Source organism: Achroia grisella, unplaced genomic scaffold, assembly GCF_030625045.1.
Source record: "Achroia grisella isolate CSIRO2021 unplaced genomic scaffold, CSIRO_AGI_Agris_v1 utg452, whole genome shotgun sequence".
NCBI lineage: Eukaryota > Metazoa > Arthropoda > Insecta > Lepidoptera > Pyralidae > Achroia > Achroia grisella.
Window position 1 is genome coordinate 1,621,429 of NW_026712864.1, and position 25,055 is coordinate 1,646,483.

The 25,055-nt window shown below is 30.1% G+C and overlaps 1 protein-coding gene across 2 annotated transcripts in view; it reads left to right on the top strand.

The window, feature by feature from the left end:
* The window catches only part of LOC131845099 (cilia- and flagella-associated protein 299-like), a 251,121-nt gene that overhangs the window by 134,407 nt on the left and 91,659 nt on the right, over positions 1 to 25,055 (top strand). Inside the window, exon 6 of one of the 2 annotated variants that reach the window (XM_059194125.1) lies at positions 6,006 to 6,047. The exons of the other annotated variant lie outside the window; for it this stretch is intronic. Within the exon in view, the coding sequence (XP_059050108.1) occupies positions 6,006 to 6,024 (19 nt within the window). The 3' untranslated portion in view covers positions 6,025 to 6,047. Of the gene's footprint in view, positions 1 to 6,005; positions 6,048 to 25,055 lie in introns of those variants that run through there. 2 annotated transcript variants of the gene reach the window in all.

The following is a 25,055-nucleotide window of genomic DNA, read 5'->3' on the forward strand; positions in this document are numbered from 1 at the left end:
CAGCTAGCTTAACTTGGGTCTAGATGAAGCTGTGTGAATTGTCCTGAGATTACTATTATTATTAATTGGTACACAGGTAAACTACTAACTAGGCCATATTGGTGTTGTTTGTTATGGTGAAAAAACTAGTATATATATAAGTTACACGTACAATTTCAAAGACTTATTTCTTGAAAACTACTGGCTATTCTGAAATAAAACTTTAGGGTTTGTATATGTAATGTTTGCATATAAAATATGATTAAAGGTTACCAGTGTATTTACACTTTTACTGAACAAACAGAGTTGTTTAATACTGAAAATATTGTGTGGAAGGCATCAATTACTTTCAGTGCATGTATAGCTTTTCTCTTTTCCTAATTATTATTATTATTAAGTTTAAAGTGGTTGAATTTTACGTAAGGGGTATTTATACATTATTTCTAATTTACCATTTATTTTAAGTTTTTTAAACTCTATTCATCGAGACCTATCTAATGAGTCCAAACACGATATTTCTGCTGTAAGTTTTCGAAGAGTATGTTCATCATCTGATAATACTGGTGCCAGCATGAAGTCAAGGTTAACAGATAACTAATTACTTTTATTTCGTCAAAATCTTTAGATTACGTATAATAAATTCATAATATCGCTACCTATTCAAATCAAAACAAGTATTAGGTACTTCATGTACTAGTATATAAATTCATCAACACACAAGTAAATGATTTTTAAATATATTCAGAGCCAAAAAATCTTTGTGCATTTAAAAAAAATTGCCGATACGGATTCACTATTGCAGGAAATTGTTGAAAAAATATATATCGAGTATAGGTATCTACTACTATCGACGAATACATTTGGCAACAACGCATGGTCTCGGCCGGAACGGCAACATCGCATATTAGAATACAAAGATAGTGATAGAAAGAGAGAGACAGTGGAATCAGCAATATCTACGGATCGTGGCTGGATCAACTAAGTGTGCAAGTTTATATATATGTATATATATATATATATATATATACATTTGTCTTTAATTCAAAGGAAATATAAATAATGAACGCATCACATTTAAAACAGTATAAATAGTTAATAATTTAATAATAAGTTAATAGTTTAATAAGTACGTACGTAATATTATCACATGGTAACAGCACGTATTATGGCAAAAATAAACATCGGCTGATTTGAAAAGATTTATTATAGTAATAATAGTAATCTCAGGACAATTCACACAGCTTCATCTAGACCCAAGTTAAGCTAGCTGAAGATTATGTTATGGGTACTGATATAAATACAAAGATTTTTTTCGTAAATACATATATATTATCTATACATAGAAAACACCCAGACCGTTACAAACAATCATACTCATGAATACAAATGTTTGCAGCGTGCGAGGAATCGAACCCTCGACCACCAAGCAGGAATCAAAGCAGTGTGCTAGCTAAATCGCTAGACTACCGACAACTAGCTGTACACGCGACTTCGTCCGCGTGGAATTTAACTTCTCATATTTTAGAAAAATAAAGTTAAATTCCACACGGACGAACTCCCGTGTACAGCTAGTCATCAATAAAAAAACACGTAGGTATCTCTAATATATTATACACTAGCTGTTCCCGCGACTTCGTCCACGTGGTTTTTAACTTTATTTTTCTAAAATAAAAGTAGCCTAAGTTACTCCTTATTACATCAGCTACCTGCCAAAAAAAGTCCCGTCAAAATCGGTCCAGCCATTTCAGAGATTAGCCGGAACAAACAGACAGACGGACAAAAATTGTAAAATATGTTATTTTGGTGTATGTACCGTATTTATATTCATATGCAAGTAGTAAAAAACGGTTATTTCAATATTACAAACAACGGGCTTCAACATTCTCAAGTACCACAAAAAAGAAGTTTTTTCTATCAAATAAACCGTTTTTATTAAAAACAAGCTGTTCCCGCGACTTCGTCCGCGTGGAATTTTATTTTATTTTTCTAAAATAACAGTAGCGTAAGTTACTCCTTATTACATCAGCTACTTGCCAAAAAAAGTCCCGTCAAAATCGGTCCAGCCATTTCAGAGATTAGCCGGAACAAACAGACAGACAGACAGACAGACTAAAATTATAAAAATAGTTATTTTGGTATATGTACCTTATATATATTCATATGCATGTAGTAAAAAACGGTTATTTCAATATTACAAACAGACTCTCCAATTTTATTTATATGTATAGATTATTATTTATTTATTTATTTATTCATCCAAAATAATACAAATTGTGTAGGATAACGTAATAGTAACATTACAGTAAAATTTTGTCAACAACATAATAGCAACTTAAATATTAAATCTCGGTATATCTATAGACTAGCTGGCCCCAGCGACTTCGTCCGCGTGAAATTTTATTTTATTTTTCTAAAATAACAGTAGCGTAAGTTACTCCTTATTACATCAGCTACTTGCCAAAAAAAGTCCCGTCAAAATCGGTCCAGCTATTTCAGAGATTAGCCGGAACAAACAGACAGACAGACAAAACTTGTAAAATATGTTATTTTGGTGTATGTACCGTATTTATATTCATATGCAAGTAGTAAAAAACGGTTATTTCAATATTACAAACAGACACTCCAATTTTATTTACATGTATAGATGTATAGAATAAAAAAAAAGTAACAGTCATAAGGCTAGTCGTATGCCTAATATATATAATAATGTAATAAATTCATTTAAACAGAAATTGCGGCAACATTATTTAAATTTGTAACTTTTTTACTGCCCTTCTCCTTTTTTTCACATCTTTCTGTTATATCCCTATAGTTCTCTCTATATTTTCTGTTTTTCTTACTTCCAATTTGAGACTGTACTTATAATTTGATTATCGGATCATTATGTATTTATTTATACATTTATGGGTTATATTTACATATATATTTATGTATGTATATTGTTATTTTTTTATAGAAATGTATATTTTGCTTATCTTTATTATCTTTATAAATCTTTTTTTGACATTTATTATTTATATTAGTGCACCGCCAATAATCTTTCGCTGCACCACTCATGGTTGCCTGGTAAATAACGCGGCAAAATATTAAGTCCGCCACATGTACAAATTTTTTTGTGCATTAAAGTTAAAGAAATAAAAAAAATACAATATTGTTTAATGAAAATGCGTATTGTCCAGTGCTTTGAGATGTATCAAAATAAGGTCAACAAAAAACGTGATGGTATATGTCTATCTCTCAAGGATAACCAACAATAACCATTTTTTATCTTTTACATTTTACGGGAATTTTTTTTATCGTATGTTTCCCTTAAAATCATGTAAACTATGTTATTATGTCATAATCTAAAGAAATAATAATATTTTATAGTGAAATATCCACTATAAAATACCAAAAAGTAGCAATGTAATTCGTTACGCGCGAATCAGGTGTTATAAGGTCAAAGGTCGGTGCACCCCGCGTATTTGATAAATAGTGCTTCTCTGGATGTCTTTAAGAGAAAATGGCAGTATGTACATGTATATGTCACACACAAGTCCTTAAGTGTTAAGTTTTTCAAATGTACAATAAAGAATAAATATTTTTAAGTACAGTACTTACGTACATTAATATAGTACCTACTTTTTACTTGTATCTATTGTTATCAAAATTAAATTATAAGTTCTTAACTTGACCACGACTATGTGACCCTCTCTTGGCGCCAAAACGAGTGAAAAAATGAACAGCATACGACGACGACGCAGTACCTATAGAGTGGAGCAACTGCTTATTCAGTTTTATTCAACTATTTAGTCCCTCCACCGTTACAATGAATGGAGGCGGATATTACAATGTATGTAGCATTGCGAATATAAAATATCTAGATTAGGTATAATAAATTCATAATCATTATAGTCCGTTACGGTATCAGAGCCAAAAAGTCTTCTTTCTTTATTTATGTACAGTTAGATGCGACATCGACTTTGTTTTATACTACACTATGTAATGATTGATATACCTAAAATAAATAAAATATCTGAGGTTTGGACAAAAATTCAAAAGGTACTTTATTTTGAAAAAGTATTTTGAAAATACCTATTTTGCATTTAGTATTTGAAACACAAAACACAAAACTATTTTTGTTTTTAGAGTGACATTTCTATGAATTCACTGTCGATAGTATGATGTATGCCGTTTATAAAAATATAATAAATAGCCCTGGACAATTAACACAGACTGATACTGAACTGATATAAATAGATATTTTTATTTTGTAAATACATATATAATATACATATAAAACACCCAGACCGATGAAAACAATCGATGACCGATGAGTACAATTGTTTGCACCGTGCGAGAAATCGAACCCGCGACCATCGGATGTAAAGCGGTGTGACCACCGAGGCAGTCGAAATATATAAATAATCTTATGAATTTAATTTATTCTAATTTGTTTGTGTGCGCGGGGTGCGGTGTACGGTGCTCCCCCCTGCCTCCACTGTTGCTGGAGCTTGCATGTATGGAGCATTGCGAATATAAAATATCTAGATTAGTAAATTAATAAATTCATAATTGATAGACCGTTACGGTATCTATATATTCGGATTAAAATAAGTATCGCAGTAAGGACCAGTATATAAAGTGATCAACACAATTAATTGATTTTTGAAATATATATACAGAGCCAAAAAGTCTTTGTGTATTCAAAAAATATCTAATTTGTTTGTGTGCGCGGGGTGCGGTGTACGGTGCTCCCCCCTGCAACGGTGGAGTTACTATGTATGGAGCATTGCGAATATAAAATATCTACATTAGTAAATTAATAAATTCATAATTGATAGACCGTTACGGTATCTATATATATTCGGATGAAAATAAGTATCGCAGTAAGGACGAGTATATAAAGTGATCAACATAATTAATTGATTTTTGGAATATATTCAGAGCCAAAAAGTCTTTGTGTATACCAAAAATTTAGCCGTTCGGAGCCAGTCATGCACGAATTATTATAAAAAATGTGTCGAGTATATCGTACTATCGACGAATATATATGGCCACATCGCAAAATAGAATGCGACGTTGCCATACCGCCTGAGATATACGCGATAGGAGTCAAGTTATTCAGTGCAAAAGGTGGAATCGGCAAGTGTTTAGGTTGTGGCGTGATCAACAAAGTGCCCAAAGAGGTGTTTATATATATATATATATATATATATATATATATATATATATATATATATATATATATATATATATATATATATATATATTGTATATAGTATTGATTTTTTATTTTGCTTTTCTTTACCTAGGAGCCAGTTACATTTACCAATATTCATATACAATTATATGAAATCTTATGTTAACACTATTTTCAAAGTTCATTATTTGTTATAGTCCAGGTTTTATTTAATAATTGTTGATTGTTTAATTTCACACTTCACTTTTTGTTGTAATTCAGGCTTTTTTTTTATTATACTTTTTAACGAGAATGTTCTCGCCTTTCCAGTCCAAAGCGTCCCGTCGATGCATCGTCCGATCGCCCTGCCTCTATTTTTAATCGCCATCTGCAGTGAGTACTCACGAATGTCCGAGGAAATATAATGGAAGGTCGTTCAGGCAATAACTCCTAAACATATTCGCATTAAATGTTACACACATAGAGATCATTCATTCATTTTCATTCATTCATTTATAATTTAAGAGCTGTGCTCTTGTCGGTGGAGCTCCCGCCACCTTCCATGATCTTCTATCAATCCTTTTAGCTGTTGATAAGACACGACTCCAACTTTTTCTTGGAGTCGAGAAAAAGTTAGAGATCATCATCCTGAATAAATATTTTTTTTGGAAAATTCTCTCGATAGGTCTCGTATTAAATATTGCCGTAAACATCAATAATTCAACATACATATATATCATACATATATGTATTTTAATTATCGTATAATTGCGTTAAAATCACATAATATTATGCAGTATAAAGATAAATATAAAGAAGTATAGACCTTCTATATCCTATACATAACGTTTATTTTTTATTCCAGATGGGAGTACACTGCTTAGTTATTAACGTAATGGTAAATAACTGCTTCAAGCCAAAGCTGTTAATAACAACTTGAAAAAGCTCAGGCTTTGTGAATCTCTCAACATATATACATTACATTAGTGTGTATTTTTGAATGCTTTTTTTTGTTAATAAATAATTTTGTTACATAAGTAATTTATTTCCACTCATGTGCCACCTACTGTATTTTAGCAACACCCCAGATAACATAACATTACATAGTAATACTCTCTTTCCAAAGGTTCCAAAGGAAGAGATTGCGTTAGGTATAAGACCGAAGATAAAGCAAGAATCTTTAATCTATTATTATATTTTTCAATGTCACTTTTTTAATGTGCAATAAAGCATTAAAAATATATAAAATAAATATACCGTCACGACAGTCATTCCACATGTGCAGTCAGAGGCATTGTCGACTGTCGAAATCGTAATGAACGCTACACTTCACGTGTCCATAGTCCGCTATATATATTTGAAATAACGTGCCAGGGCCGCTTAATATTAATTGCTTTGATATCGGTGTTTTTTGCACCGGATGCTTTGTAAATGTTTTTAGAAGATATCCCGAAACTGAAGAAGTATTATTAATATAGGTATTCAGTTTTTACCACGAATATTTTATTGTAAATAGATATAATTAATTTCAAAATATACATTTTACAGAAAAGAACTATAGCTAAGTAGCTTCTCTATACGTTTATGCCATTTAACTAAAATTAGTAATTCGGTTTATGGCAACTGCGTAAGGTTTTACAAAAACGATTCAAATGCCGTGTAAAAAAAGCTTATTATATTTTGTAAACGAGAATAATGTGAAATATGCAATAACTAATCTCCCAAATATATAGTTTTAGTCATGATGACACATTTATTTAAATATAAAAAATATATAATAAAAATCAAAATAAAAATAATTGATCGCTGTCTGTACATGGAGGATATGTTAAAGTTTTTGATTAGTTGTCTATAATTTTGTGCTCACTAATCTCAGAAACGGCTTAATCTATTTGGGTGCTGTTCTCACAGAAGTATTATGGTAAGCTTCGTTTAAAATTTATGTTTGTTTTGTTACAATCAGTTTACTAACAAAGAAGTTATACAGGTATTAAGTCGCAGTCTCGGCAAGTGAAATAATAAAGTTCAAACAAATCTATTCATAGGTATCTATTATGATTTATAACTACTTTGCTATAGTTTTTACTACAAATCAAATTAAATTAGAAGTGGCTCCCACGCAACTCGGAACACCCAATTAAATGTAAATTGTACTGCTTTTGTCTTACTAACGCATATCTGATATTTGCCTAATACATATATACATTATTCATAGTTCTAGGTTGTAGATCCAACACAATATTGAAGTTATAACTTTATAATGAGTTTACCGACTTAATTTCAAGTTAGATCATATAATTTAGATATCTATAGTAATACTTAATAATATATAACAAATATACGAATACTATATTTGACAAATTTTAATAAAATTTGACATAAAACGATCATAGAAGCAGTTAGCGATCGACGATGATATCGCGTAACTTGAAAACAGAAACCAAAACTTCAAATCATAAATTATGTTTTAGCACCAATAATTAATTAACAATTTAAAGAAAAATATTATAGATATTATAACAATTATTTATTAGTGTTCATTAATAATTAATGATTGAAATAGTATGGATACTATTTCAGTAACAATAAAATATTATTGAAACAAAATATTTAAGTATCTGCTCTATCATACTCGACCTTAGTGAACGAGCTCTTTTCATTACAATAAATTTTATTTTATTGCCAATTCTTTGTCTAAAAGAAAGTAAAATATAAAAAGAGAAATAAGTTATTTGAATATTTCATAAAATATTCAACAAGCGTCACTCTCGTACATTGTAAGCACTCGAACCCTTTGAATTAGTACCTCGTTAGGGTTGCTTAGTTGCAGTGGATCCTGTTAAACCCAAATCTAAGTACCCTAGAAGGGTTCTGATACAGGTTATTAAACAGACCCACCGGCATAGTTAGCTGGTTACTGAACGGTGCGCTATATTATTTATTCATACGAAATTATGTCACGACAGGAGCTTACAATATTTACTTGCAATGCCTCTATTACTCGTACCTTTTTAAGTATTAGTCCATTGTATAATTCTTTTGACATGCTTATTTAATGGAATTTAACATACTCTGTACCCAAAAATTTGAACTAACTTTATTTTTTTATATGCTATATATATATATAAAAATGTAATCGCGATACATGATACTTATATACTGACCTATCTTACTCTTTAAGAACCTGATGTATTTTGTATGACTACTGAACTACTAGCATTGTTTAAATTGTTTTAACCGATTCCTCAAAATATAATATAACATACATAATCGAATCAGTAAATCCTAAATTATAACCAATCATCTACCCGAACACGAGTGCCAATGGACGCGTAACCTAAATTATTAACTAAACCTTTCGATATTCTAACCATGCACTCATAAAGATTCTTGCCTGCCGAAGCTGATCCTGTGATAAAATATGCAATAAACTGTTTCATTGTATGTTTATATCGGTCGGGAAGAAATTGGTTTTCAGCATGAAGGTGTTAAGATGAGAAACGTTCTGATAGATGGTGCCGACTATGTTTATGCAAAACTTAATGCAATCCCCTCTATCAATTTTCAGCAGCAACGCACCTACAGAATCGTATAATTATTGTAAATAGGAAAATGTGTAATAATCTTTCGATGTTACATTAATGATATTAGTTATATATACCTAATTATAGATTAAATTAAACAGTTTAGATTTTGGATGTTCGTTACTCTTAAAATGATTTGAATCAGAATAAAAATAATGAATAAAATTTGTCACAGAAATACTTAACAGATGATCTATTTTATTATTGTAATACAAGCATGCTTCAAGGTACAATTACTATAAATATGTAGATTCGTAGATGCTCATGTTAGATAATAAATTTTATAAATAACTAGATACTTGATAATTAACATTAACATTTTTTTTAAATTTAATCCCTAATCTTGAGTGAGAGAACTGTCAAAATTATGATGCCTTCCTAAATGAGATATTCTGTTCAAAAATTAGCTTTCCTGAATTCCTGCTTGAATGTACGAACGTATGTCGAAGACCAATAAAATATTATATGACCGAGAGTGTCACGTTTTTCTAATATTTCTACAGCTACGATATACCTAGTAAAATACTGCCTACATTTGCATACACATTGTCAAGGTGGGACAGAGGTATTGTAAAAGACATTTAAAGAAAATGAAAAAAAATCACGTTATTGCCGCCTATTTGATTCCGCATTGCGACAAGTGAGGAAAATTGTAGTCAAATATTTAAAAATATTGTACTACCTTTATTATATAATATTATCTTAATAATACCTATAATATTATAAATGCAAAAGTTCGTGAGTATGGATGTTTGTTACTCTTTCACGCAAAAACTACTGAATGAATTTTGATGAAACTTTACAGTAATATAGCTTATACATCAGAATAACACATAGGCTATACTTTAGAAAGATATTACATAAATTGGGCGAAATATAATGATAAATGCTAAGTAAGTGTTATGCAAACGAAGTTGCGCCGGGCATACTAGTATAATATATACCTACCTAATCCTTTTAGTAGAATATGTTAGCAATACAACGATCTTATGCTCAATTATAGAGACGTTGTCATTACTTAATCAACGGCATGCTTGATGAAAATAACAACTTTCATTTTCTTGTACCTACTTCTTTTAAATTCCTTTTAGGGAAAGGCAAAGACATAAACCATACAGCCACGTCTGCAATTGTAATGTCGACTCATAATAAGAAACAGCATAAGGCTTGTAAAAAACTCATATCTTGCAATATTTTTACCCTGTTTTAGCGTTAATAGCAACATTTACTAATTACTCTGTATTATATCCGCCTAACAGAAATTAAATTATTTTTACCTGTAAAAATAATCTTGTGAATATAACCTAACTTAAAAATTACAAGTTCAATTATTATAAACGTATTTTGTATATGATTGTAATTCGTTATATATCATCATCAACCCACTAGGAAAGTAATGCAAGTTTCTTGCTAGTTCGTCTTTTGATGAGTCTGCTTTCCGAACGAACGATAGAATAAAAAATATGACTACTCAAAGATGCTTATATTGTTTATTTGACTATGATTATTTCTGTTTCTAATGTGTGTTAGAATAAAAAAAAAGTTACTAATAATATATATATTAATTTTAATATTCCAACATTTCAACATTAAAAGTACTGTAATTGACAACCCTATGAATACAAACATCTTTAACAAAAGAACCAAATCAATTCTCAAGTGATTCAAAGATGAGTGTTTGTTTTGCTATGCTATCGACATCAGTCGGCTTGTTTCAAAACTTAATAATTCCGCTGTCGGCTCCACAGCAGTATTCGAACCTGCCTTATCGATTGTGTACGCACAACTGTCACTCACCATAGGATACAACAGGAGTTGTTAATCATATTTTTACAACAATACATGAAATTATTTTATTGTCCTTATTTTATACACAAGTAATTAAACTCTAGATTAAATATATATAAAAAACAACAAAATAAATACAAAAATATTTAAATATAAAAGTTGCGTGAGTCGTTCTAGGTGTCGAGATTTCGAGCACCGAAACTGGTTGTTATATTTAAAGTATATATATATATAAAATCTAGAGTTTAATTAGCTGTGGATAAAACATCCGCACTCCCGCTCCCCCGAGAATAGCATCGAAAGTGGACCCCACGTCATATCTTGACACTGAGAACGACTCACGCGCTTTTCATATCAAAATATTTTTGTATTGGCGCACAATGAGATTGGACGATGTCCAAACGAATGTATGTAATTCAAACTTGAAATGAAATTATTAATAAAATGTAAAGTTGTGGTAATAATTCAAATGACATAAAATGCCCAGCTATTCATTCTAAAGCACTTGTCGACGCGTAAAAAAACAAAACCTAATAATTAAGTGTTCTAATTAGAACTTTCGATATTTACATAAATACCTAATCAACTTGTAAGTGTTGATTTGTGTGCAATAAACTAATATAGTGGAAAGTCCTATCATATATTACAACTTCTAATATTTTTCATAACTTGTTGTATATGGGTGCAAAACTTTAAGAGGTGCCTTTCAAATAATTCATCTATAATCTAGAAGCAGTTTTCTCCAGCCAGCGCTGGCCTTAGAGAGGATAGCCGGGAAATAAATTTCGAATAATATTAAGTTGTTCATTTTTGTACTATATTCAGTTTAATAATGAATATAAAATGAATAATTTTCACATTTTATAGATACTGCAACATGTATCTATGCAAGTGTTGAATGAAACCTTAAATCGCGATATTAAGATAAAACGTAAGAGAACAAGATATACCAAAAGAACTTTGGTTGCCTAGATAGAATAATGATTATTTTGATTAGAATTGAAATAAAAGTTATCACATTATTATAACAATCTTCCACACTGAGCTTACGATCTTTTTGTGTTGCTGTAGATCACAACACATAATATCCAAACTTGTTAAACTTATGTAGAACTATGTATTGTCCATATTTATAAACGTGTAATTGATATGGTTGATAACAACGAAATAAATTTGTCATTTATTACAAAAAACTTATAATTAAAATAAAGATAAAATATATAATTATAATTAACAATAAGTAAGTTAAGACGCAAAATTATAAACTCTTCTATGCGAATACTCAATTAAATTATTTTTAAACTTAATAATGAGTTTATTCTCTTGTGTTATGTAATATAATAATAAAAATAGATATATTATTAGAGATGGTAATAGTACCAAAAGATAAAACAACTATACGATGCCAACTTCTATATTAAACAATGTACACAAAAATAATTATTTCATCAGTTTTCTCAGTTATATTTGGGCCTATACGATGATCCATATTTAACAGCATATTCGGCGAAAATTTTATTCTGATTCCTCCAGTCATTTTTATGTGAAAGCTTACCGCATCACGATTTTACATGTTTATTGTATATTCTTGACTTATAAAAATTTAACAGATATGATGTAACATGTATAAAGATACCTAACAAATGAATCTATTACATATCCGTTCGAAACTCTATTACCTAACTCTGCCGAAATGCTTTATAACCCCGAAAGTAATCCTTGATCACAGCTCCACCAAACTAGTAGATTGGCCTGCTTAATCTCCTCGCTGGCTTCGTGTTGATTAAACCAATATTGCGAGCTAAAATTAATATTTTGCACCGAACTGTTTACTCCTAGTTTCGGTAAATTAATAACAAAGTTACTAAGCCGTTAAATAAGTGAGGTAGGACAACATGCACCTCTTGTTGGTTTTCACTTTCTTTTAATCTTCTACAAGGTGGATTAACTTTGAAGTACTTAATACTATTATCGGATTATTTGTACTTAAACCTTATTTAATGTTTGTATTAAACTTGCAATCAATTTTCCATTTGGGATTAATCTTTTCTTGTGGTTTTTTTATCTAATCTGCTATACGAAAGTGTTGTAAATTAGTCAGCGAAATATGTCAAATACCATATTATGAGACCCTAAATCTAAGGAAAAATATTCTAAGCTGCCAACATTGTATTCCTAACAACTGTACTGTTCTTAAAATACAATGTTGCCAGTTTAGAGTCACATAATACGTGACCTCCCATACAGGGCAGATTGTTTGACATTTCCAATAAGAAAATCTATAAACGGCATTCCAAATATTTCAATTCATAGAAAGCAACGCACAGTATAGAATCGAGTGAATAAAGTCATCAAATGTCTTCACGACCTTAGATAACGACAAAGCGTTGTTTCCTGTGACGCGACTGATACGTAACTCTGCGACGCGTCGACGCGACGCAACGGATACTCATTAGTATGCGACATGCGAACACATATCAACGTATTCAGTTCGATTTCGTATCATAACTCTTTCCGAACTTCTTTTATTTGTATATTTACTAACTGTAATTTTCCTTTAGCGGAGTTTTTTTCGCCACAATAACAACTTTCACGGATATTATGCGGACAACTGGATACAGATATTCTAGATTTATACAGGACTAGCTATTTACCGCAACTTGGACTGCTCTGTTAAAATAGAAAATATCTTATGTCCATCCTTATGATAAAATTTATATTCAGGTTAAATTTGCTCTTTATATCCTTTTCACAACTTAACAACTAAGTTGTGAAAAGTTAATAAAGTCAAATTTTTAATACTAGTATGGATTGTAGTTAGGAATTTTTGTCCACGAACATTACACATATTTCGATTTTGATACTAGTATCTAACAAAATAATTTGCCTTTGCTGAGGCTATATCTAAGATATCTGTATAAACTAAAAACAAAAGTAGTAGTAGTACGTATGAATCCATCCTTGACGCAGCATCTAAACGGAACACATGTCTATCCTGCTATAAATGTAATATAAACGATTGCCAAAAGAATAAAATATCGCATATTAAACATAAATTAAAAAATCCTCGTTTGACAATTACAAGAAATAGGGGGGAAACGAATTGTTAGTAATGTGGGCTGTTGACCCTATTGCTAGCAATGTAAAATGTCAGGTTGACCTCCACGCGGTTCCCCCTGGAAACCAACATGATAAATTCCTAATGAATTTGTCACGATGGGCTAACTAACCTGACCTCATGCTCATCTTATCATCCTCCACTGGTGCCCTGCCAGCGTAAACTGTTAGCGCAGGCAAATGCATCATTCCATTATCATCCATTAAAAGAAATTACAAGAAATACTTAATTTATATTGGGTTGTCAAATATTTAGTTATATGGAAAATTTCGTAAGGCAATATTTACGAATTAAATTTTATTATACTAAAAATTAAACTCCCTTTGAGCTCTGTGTTTGTAATCTCGGTACATTAGTTAAGTAAGACAATTGAAAGTTGTAATTGAAAATAACTACAACTACAAAACGCAGAGAGACGGAAATTAAAAGCTTTCAGTTCAAGAAGTTTATAGATATTTTATAGATGCAGGTATAAATCTAATAAATGCAATATTGTAAGGAATATTGATTAGTATTGGCATCTTCTAACAATTTTAGTTATATATATTATATTATATAGATGTATACGAATAGAATTTAAATCAAGTAGAAGTAATATCGTTACATTAATTTAAATTTATTTATTATAAATATCAAAAGAAACGTGTATCAGTTGTGTACAGCCTGTGTCATATACCAATGGATATTAGTTTATTGATGAAATAAACATTACTTTGAAAGAGTTTTATTATCTACTTCTACTTCTTACAGTAACGTCTTCTAAAATATTCTTCGCTGAATTTTCTCTTAATAACCTAAAATAGATACATTTTCGATTTATATGTAATTTTCTATGTACCGAACTCAAATATCATAACAATAAGCCAGTTTGGAATATGTTCTAGGATTGAAAAATATACCAGGTAAATATGGAAGGCAAACGGCAATTAATAACGATTTTAATAATACTGATAGAAACTAAAATATTACAGACGCAGAAAAGTATTTTAATATTCAAAACATTTCAATAGTAGTATTCTTAAATTTTAAAAACCGTGTTAATAAAATATCCTGCTGATAAATAAGTAAAATTGACTGCTCGCTCGGAAAATTCTCAAAAGTAAAAGATGGAGCAGCCGCAGTATTCCGCACAAGTAGCAATTCTACTGCAACGAGTGTTTGCCAACATTAGTGGGAGCTTCAAACACGACAAACAGCTGGTGATTTGAGACGAGGTCGAATGTAAGTCTATTTGAGGGGCGCTGCAACATGCAACTAGGACAAGTTTATTTTCTACATAACTTTAAATATTAAGTAACTGGGTCTGCCTGAAAATATTCTTCGCCGGATTTCTTTTTTGATAAACTACAAAGTACTGCTAATACTAAAATTACTCATGTTAGTTCCTATAAAATTTGGTTGCAGTTTACGTAAGCAACAAGTATTTGGCATTTTACATTTGTGCTATTTTTGTAATTTGCACAATAGCGTATAGAGAGTCTTAATTTATGTTTTTAACGTATCTAACGCTAAAAGATATGCTAATTATGAAAGGCTTTTTAATGTCGGATTACACGCCTCTTTATGAAGTTGATTGAAAACATTTTATATGGAACATACGCAGTTACGCGATCTTAACATACCTACTAGAGTCAACCAAAGGAATTTTGTTACCTGCATAAAATAAGGACAGAGCCCCATAAATTCATAATTACTTTCACTTAAGTAAGTTCACACCTTTGATGAACCCAGACGAAAATTTTGCTACATTGAGCCTCCTTTATTTCACAAGAATAATCAAAGATTTTTTCGTATCGGCCAAAAGTTGCCAAACTTAAATTAAAATACTTCAATTTTATTATTCAAATGATCGAAATAAAGTGGAGAACTAATTAAAAATGCTAAAAGTTAGTCACTTTGTCTAAGGAATTATATTTGATTAAAATTATATTATGTGACGTTATTCGGCAGCTGTGGCTTAATTATCTAACGCATAAAATCATCCTAATAAAATTTCATAGTTTGTATAGGTAAGTATACCAACCTACTCACAATATGAAGTAGATTTATATTATAAGTTACGCAAAGACCTTCTTCATTGGCAACACTCAATTATAAAATGAGTAAATTTAGTAACCTTCCAAATTAAAATAGCTGTAATAAATTGTAACTACGATCCAATTCTATCACGTTAGCTTTCATACTAAAAAACAGAAAATAATCGATTCATTCTTTTACATCTTAGGAGCTACAATGCCACAGATTGATACCCTCTTTTTATGTATGAATATAATGCCTATTATTATAGCACTGGAACTGTGACAATAAGAAAGGACATGTACTATATAAAAATAATTGTTTTAACTCGTGTATAGTTCATTTTCGAACACCTTCACAAATATATATGGAAAATCAATTATTAAAAATAAGATGGCTGGACCATAGGCCTTGCTACTTGTAAAGCCAAAGAACTACTTTATAATAATTATACGTATGTATTCTACCTTAACTATGTAACTTATGCATAATAATAATATTAGTAACATTATAAAACAACATATCAGAAATAGTGCTGCATGTGATATTGCTGTTTATAATACAATCTTTGATCACCATCTCAAAATGTTACTCTGTGATTATCCAAGTGTTTCAGACAAAAATAAATGTAGTAATACTCGACGAAGATGAACTATGGCAGCGTGACTCGTAAATGTTAGTCTTCCAGTATAAAAATATACGTGAACATGTGTAATAACACTGTTATAACTATCATCCATTACAATGTCCTTATAGCAATTAATAATAAAGAAGTGTGCTCGCTGTAACCCCAAACTGTACCGTATTTATTTAACAACTAAGTAGTTGTTACCATTGATCAGTGATATTGACCAATTAATTTTTATTATACCTTTATCAACGTTCCAACTCCAATTAATTTTTATTATAATTTATCGGAGTTCGAAGGTTGGTTAAGTGAAAACACTTGAACTAAAACTAAAAATATACTAGGTATAATAATTTTAATAAATTTTTCGCTATTTCGGTTTAAATTTCTCATTTTTACATCTGTGACGTAGGAATCAAAAGAATTGATTTATATTTATGTTTTATAAATATAACATTCATTCATTCATAATTTAAGAGCTACGCTCTTGTCGGTGGAGCTCTTGCCACTTTCCGCGATCTTAAATGGAGCACGAATGAAAAATATAACATATATATAAATATATTCAATTAAGTAGTATCTATATAGGTAGCAGTAGTTTCAAAGCCTCAAGCAGTTGCTTACTCGTATATACACTTAAAATTTTTCTGAACTATTAGAGATGCAGTACAAATCCTTTCATACAATATTTAATAAACTTGAACTATACCATATCTCAACTTTTACAAAACGTATTGTAGAAAGTTGTAAGTTGTTTATGAAGTTCCACGGATTCTTCAGTTGCTTATTTTTGCTGCATCTCTTCATAATAGCAAAGTTATTTCCATTTCTATACAATAAATCTATTTTCTATATAAATTCAGCCGTAGCGAATTTTCAGTATTCACTACGCAAATATTAATAATTTTATTGTATCTGCGAACAAGAAGGCGCAGTCAGGTGTCAAATTTTCCTGAATTTTCCTACATTTGTGCGGCAACAAACGATATTTGTTCGTTTCCTCCGAGTATATGAATTGGTTACACTTCACTTCCTTACTGTCAATCATGCAGATGGTAAAAGTTATGGTAATATTTTCGACAGTACGATGTATTTTAATTATATATTTTAAATTTAACAATTTCTAGTGCAACTATATTCATTTAAATGTAGTAAAAATATTTCCTTTTATAAAATAAACGGTTCCAAGTAATTTTTTTCTTGACTGTATATGCACAAAACATTTACAATTTTCATCCCAAGTTTATAAATAATATGGAACACAAATTATATATGTAACTATATACTAATGTAATCGTTGTAAAAGAAATGTATTCTAAATTAATACTATATTAATATTATATTACATAATACAATATACAATGATAATACATAATATTATATTACACAATGTGCAAGCTTTGTCTACTAACTAGATGTCAGATACAGCGAAGTAGATGCTACTCTGTGGTTGCACCTTCATCCGCCCACCTGAATACATGTTAATATCACATGTCCTTTATATACCTACTGTGAGAATCAAATTACTTACATAATAATTTTCGTCCAGATTAATTCTTAATCTTTATACAACTATTTACTAAAAGGTTAAAATGCCTCAAGTAAATATAATTATTTATATCCTCCACGATTCCCTCATTAATTTCGATAATATATTTAGCATTCGATAGTGCTCACTTCCTTTTTTGTTTGTACCATCCCAATTAACAACACATATTTTGTCTATTTATATTACAGTAATAATAAATGAAAGTTGAGAGAGATCCTTGTAGACGTGTGGTTGACTTGTGCGCAGTTACAGTGGAGAATGAAAAACAATTGTATTAAAAGAATACTCATACTTGAAATATGGATAAACGAATGTACAAAAATTACTAGTGATTCTCATCGCAGGGCTAACAATTTCAATTACAACCCCAAAAAGTGGATATTAAAAAGAAATGTTCCTAAATATAACACACCAATCTTCTAACATAATTAAGCCCATTATTTTTAAAGTTCCAAAGCTTATTCTAGATAAACACCGTCTCCGCTATGGAACAAAAGAGTTGACCTCGCTACAACTGTAAACAGTGGACAGAGAGATAAATCTTATTGTTTTAGCTACATAATGGATCTTGAGCGGACTGCAAGCGAATGGAAACAAAAACAAGCAGAGTCCGTTGAAAACCGTGCACATTATCTACGGCCTCCGTGGTCTAACGGTTTAGCGCACTTCCGATGCGCAACCGTACTTCCGATGGTCGTGGGTTCGACACCTTACACGATGCAAACATTTGTATTAATTAATATGATTGTTCATATAGGTATGGGCATAAATTTACATATCTGGGTCTGGTATATTATTTTTCAAAAAAAATATACGTAAATATTGATATTTATCAGTTGTCTAGTACCCATAACACGAGCTCTGCTTAGCTTGGGACTCTGTGTCATCGGATATTTTTTGTGCATAGGTATATGTTATGCATATGCATATATGCATAACATATACCTATGCACAAAAAATACTTCTTATGCATGTATGTTATCCGATGCTTTAGTATATTTTTATTCTGAAGCTTGAATTTTATTTAATAGTTATAAGTAAAATGATCCATAATCTTGTATCGAAGTATCTTTTTATCTAATAAAATTTGTAATTATTATTATTATTCTTGTGTCATAACGCGATATAGCGTAATAATTACATTTACTTAAATATTCAAATTAAACAAAAACGCTTCAAAACTTAAGTAGAAAAAGATTAATCAATTTTTGCAACAATAGCATCCTTCCTGCTTCTCAACAATGAATATCCATGTGTGCATGACATAGTAAAGGAACGTCAAATCTTAAAAGCGTTTGTTTACATCAAAAGTAAATATACAATTACCACATTAAGCACTCCACAAATGGTAGAATTGATCTCGATATTCTAATGAAATTTGTAAAGCCAACACGAACAAATTATCTTCAATTGATGTTATTTGAGTTACTTCTGAAGTCTCTTGAACCAATTACCTTTGAACTCAATAAGAGATGTTTTCATTGATAAAAGTCACAATTTAAGAATTTTATTACAATGCTCCAACTTTAAATCTCGAGAAAGAAGTATGAGCATTACAGCAATATATGTGAGATGTTAGTGCCTACATTAGAGCGTTTTAGAATAATATATTACGGTAAAGTACTGATAAAGTTGATATTACGAAATGATATACTAAAAGCGTTATGTACTTAGCTACTACATATACCGAGTAGCAGTCACTTTTATCTTTACCAAAATGTTTTATTTAAGAAATTAATAATATTGTAATTAATGTAATAATTTAATTTCTGAATAAATATTTTTATAGTGAAGATTATGTTATATGGTGGTCCACATTCAACCTCGACTACAATTTTCTAACCACAGCATTAGACAATAGGATGTATAATTGCATATTTCTTATAATATTTTTTTACCGTCATACATTATATAATACTTTGTCCTTACTGTTTTATTTAGGTTAACAATCCTATAATCGAAACAACAACAACAAATAAAAATATAAATAGTTATATAATCAGATTATGGTTTCAAATGATGATGGAAGAAGGGAATTTTTAATAATGGAGGATAGTGGGAACCACTATTATATATATTAGTAGCAATGTCAGGTGAACCTCCACACAGTTCCTCACTGGAAATCTTCGTGGTTAATTAGAGAATTTCAGTTGAATTTCAATTTCAAGTCAGATCAGTCGATCAGATTAGTTAGTTGTTACGACTGACTAACTAATCTGACTTCATGCTCGTCTTGTCATTGTTTCTTCGCAATCATATGCCGTTAACGAATGCAATTTCGTTATCATCCAAAAAAAAAATATTTGGTGAAATTTGAATATGTCAAGTGTTGCATTGACCATAACGTTGACAGTTGACCGACTAATTCCGACTACCTACCCTGGGATAACAGTTTTTAGAATATTCTATTTGTAACCTTGTTAGTGTCTATTTATTACAGATTCAATCCCGTTAAGGTTCGATTTTTTACAAAGTTAATTTACAATAAGAAGAGAGTCAAACTTTAACAATTATTCATCGTTTAAGAGACGGAATACGAAAGTATCTTGCAAAGGTGACACCTACTTCGAAAAGGGATAAAACATTTTTGGTTGCATTCTAAAAGGCCTTTCTAAGGATACCTTATTTAATAAAAGAGATAGATTCATGCTTTTGATATTCGTCTAATAAAATCTTCACCGGTACTACATATTCTAGGATATATCGAACATTACTCGCAAGTTCTAAATTGAATAGGAATCATTAAACTGTACTACTTGTAATATGTATATATTATTCATTATGTATGTATATTAATCAAATTAAACAAAATCTGAAAGTTATGAAGTATAGTAATATGCTATACTAGCTGCGCCCGCGACTTCGTCCGTATAGAATAGTCCTTGTATAGTATTATGAAATTGTCCTTGAATAGCATTTTTACTTATTTAGGCTAACTACAAAAGAACAAAGAAAAAAGTTCAAAAATGACGGATTTCCATAAAAACTTTTAACCCCTATGATTAAGAGTAAAAATTTTATAAACTATGAATGTGATCTTTTGACCCTTTTTTCGGATTAAAAAGTTGCCTATATCTTTCCTCAGGGTCTAGACTATTTGTGATTTAAATTTCATTGAAATCGATAGTTTAGGCATGAAAGCAAGATACACAGACCGAGATACTTTTGCATTTATAATATTAGTAAAAATTGCTTACGTTCGATACATTTATTTAGTTAGTTATTTTCCAAAACTGTGCGTAAATTAATGCACTTAGAAGTCTTACGAAGTAAGACGGATAATGTGAAGAAAGCTGAAAGACGAGGGTTTTATGACCTCATGTCCGAAGCAAATCATCCTATCCCGTACAGTCACGTGACCGTAGCGGATGAAATAACACGCACTTTTGTCAAAAATATTTCTCGCAACGTAACGTCTCTCGCCCCATTTTATTGAGGTGTGGAAATAAAAACTTTTAGTATAAAGCAGAAAAGTAGATTTATGTTTGCCTTAATATACCTATTTAAAAATAATTTACAAATATATGAGATGCCATCCTTTCACAGTATTTGATTCCGACTTCAAATATACAATTATGGAAAATCGTTTACCTACCTATTATTATTATTATTATTAATCTAAAATTTATGTAAAATATAATAATTTAAAAAAAAAAATCTGTTTCTATCGTATCTTGACGTGTAGATCTACTAAGAGTCGACGGGTTTTAAGACGATTAATTTTATAACAAATAAAGGTATTTTAACTCTCATGACGTTATACTAAATAAGTAGGTTTAAAAATAAGTTTAGATATCTACATTTTATTTATGTAAAGAATATGGAGAACTTGCTAAGGACAAATTTAGTAAACGGTAACCATCGCCCATATACATACATGAATATAGGAACACATCAATCATCAACAACATCACGTTACCATGTGACGCCCGTCATACCTATCTAATACAATTGAATGAAATATCTATTGCTAAAATATAAACAGAATGAACTCGTCAAATCCTTAATCAAATCTTTTATGCAATATTCTAGTTACTGACGCAATTACTGCATTGCCTGAAACTTATTAAGACCCCATTAAAAAATAGAAACATAAAAATTGCTTAATGGCGCGAGCTATATGTCCTTCATAGGTGGCCATTTTCAGCAAAGTTAATTTCACAGAGTTCCTAAAAGGTTACGGAACAATTTTAGACAACAATATGTTTCTGACAGTTCAAAATAAAAAGCGGAAGCAATTTTCGATACACGTAGTTCTGTGAGAGGTATACAAAAGAAGTCGTATATTCGGTTGCAAGTATATATTATATGTTATTCAAGCTATAAATCTACTGTCCTGATGGTTTAAACTTGTTTGGAGAGAATCTTCCATTTTATAAAACACGCTGGCATTTATTTATGTGTATGATGTGTATGTATCTTGTACAGCTAGCAGATATTACCATAAGTTTAATATCACATACAGATATTTTATAATGGTACTAATTTACCTTATTAATTAAGTAATATCGAAAGAAACCACCATCAGTTATTAAATAAATAAAAAAATCCCTTTAGTATTAGCATCAGTACTTAATATATATACTAAAATATACTGATAAATAATATTCCACTACGTCAAATTCAAATTTGCAACAAATCATTATTAAAATAGAAACTTAATATAAGTTATATACATCTATATATTTTAGCAAATAAAAAACAAAATTCTATAATTTTAGAAAAAATATAGCATCTAATCCATACTAAGAATATATAAAGAAATGGACTGTATTTTTAAATAAAAATAATAATTTCCAAGGTATCTAGGAGAAATATAACTATTCTCTCTAAGAAAGAACGCCTTTTGCAGTATCTTACACACCTAAAATTATAGCGAACCACAGAACAGAGAATGTTGTGTGTAGAGAATCAACACCAAGTTTAGAATTTTTACTCAAGAACATCTGGATGTGAAGTATAATACTTCACATCAAGATGTTCTTACAGAGTCCGGAGCCACACTCTCTAAAGTCAATATTTTTTTCTACACTGTATTGCTTAAACGACTAATTCAAATTTCGTTTTAAATTAAAAATTTTATGTGTTTCGATAATAACTTTTTCCTTTAAGTTAAAGTGCGCTTACGCTTTTATAGTGATCAGTATCATCGAATACACATTGCTTTACTACCTGCAATCTGAAACACTATTCATAATGGCCTGTAGTATATATACACCTGTATGCCGTCTAACTATTTGTAGGTATCTATTACACGGACCTCCATTAGTCCATTTTGTATTCTCTCTGTATGTTGCATAGCTACACGTAACATAAATGCAGGTTTCATTTATCTAAAATCTCTGTTCGTTAAGTCCGAAGTTATTAAGATATTGTACATTTTCGAAATTTGTTGCGAAAATCTGTGTAATATATAGGTAATTATTTTTATCATACTTATATTGTCGTACTTATAGTTACTAAGAAATAAATGGTAATAGAAAGTCACCAGAATTTAATTTGATCTACTTATATTTTATAGATTCGTTTTATGTACTATTGTAACTTATTAAGCAAATAAAAATATGTTCTTCAATAGATAATACAAATATGATTTTTGAATTTCAACAATTAGCTACTCGCATTTTATAAATAGTCAAATAACTAATTCATATCAATTATAAAAAATATAATACTGAATAATATTTCCAATAATAAAATTAACAAAATTATCCATGTATACAAATTTAGATACGTATCAGGGTCGGAATCTAATGAAGGTTCGAGTAAGTGCGTAAAATGCAAACCGATGTAATATATTATCTAGTTGATAATACTACACTATACTAGTATATATATTGAAGTCAAGTGGCACTTAACCATATATATCTCATACAAATGTGTAAGTATGTGCGAATATAACACTTATACATATTATTATAGTAAAAAAATCAAGAAAGAAAATGGTAGGTTTTTTGTGTAAATATTAGTTTACTTTATTTTCTCTTTATTTTTGTTTTGTCTAAGTAGATATTAATAATTATAATATATCTGGACACAACGTCCAAAGTTTAGCAAAGCTTGAAGTATAGATACTAGACGTTTTTTTATGTATATAATATACATTGCAAAAAAATTTTTAAGTACTAATATCAGTTATATACTTATATACATTTAAAAAACGCCCAGGCCAATACAAACAATTATACTTATGAATACAAATGTGGAATGTGCAAGGAATCACACCCGCGACCATTAGAACTAAAGTGGTGTGCTAAACCGCTAGACCATTGATACCAATTATTAATTCAATTAATTATCTATTTTTTATTCTTTAATTGTTACATTAATTTTAAAATAGCGTAAAAAATATAAAATTACACTCCATCGTAAAAAGTATAGTCAACTGTAAATTTAGAATAGACCTCTTGATCGTAGATCTCTTATTTAAAAAATATAAGAAGAAGCAGTAAAAGTACTCACCAATATACTGTTCCCGTAGAGCGCATCATACGACTCGGCTTTCGATGACACATTCCTCAATTTACACGGTTTCTTCAGCGGCGGCGGCGGCTGACCATGCTTATGAGGAGACGGCTGCTGGTTCCCACCAGCCACGTGGTTAGAGTTACTCTTATTCTCCTTCTCTTTCAACTTGCTATTATTCGAGAGGTTATTCTTAGTGAAGTTCCCAATTTGTTCGAACATATTAGTGAGGTGTTGGGACATCATTTTGGCAGTCTTTTGTAAGTCCACGTGGTATAATCAACCGAATCCAAACAGCCGGTGCATGACTCTGCTGTTATCATTTAAAAATGCAATTTAATTTGAGTAACTTGACAAATTTAATTAGAAGGAAAATTCGTCTCTAATTCTTTTTATGACATTATACAGATTTTTATAAAAATATGTAATGGAATAATAGTAAAAATCGGTGGATTGATTGCTGGAAGGTTAGAATCACATCTACTTTCTAGAGTAATATAGGAAAGAACTTCTACACTAGTGGAAAGTAAATATGTTGTGACGATGATAAATACCACTGGGACAGACAAATAAACATGATGAGACAACCTAATCCTTGATATTTGTATTCATTTCCTAATTGAAATCAGTCCCTACCAAAATAAACGTTACACTAAATCAGTTTCCTTAATTTCGAGAAACAATCATAGAATAAACATTAATTAATCGCCTTAGATACAAATAATTATTGTTATGCTACAACAGATGTACTAACACATAATGTAACA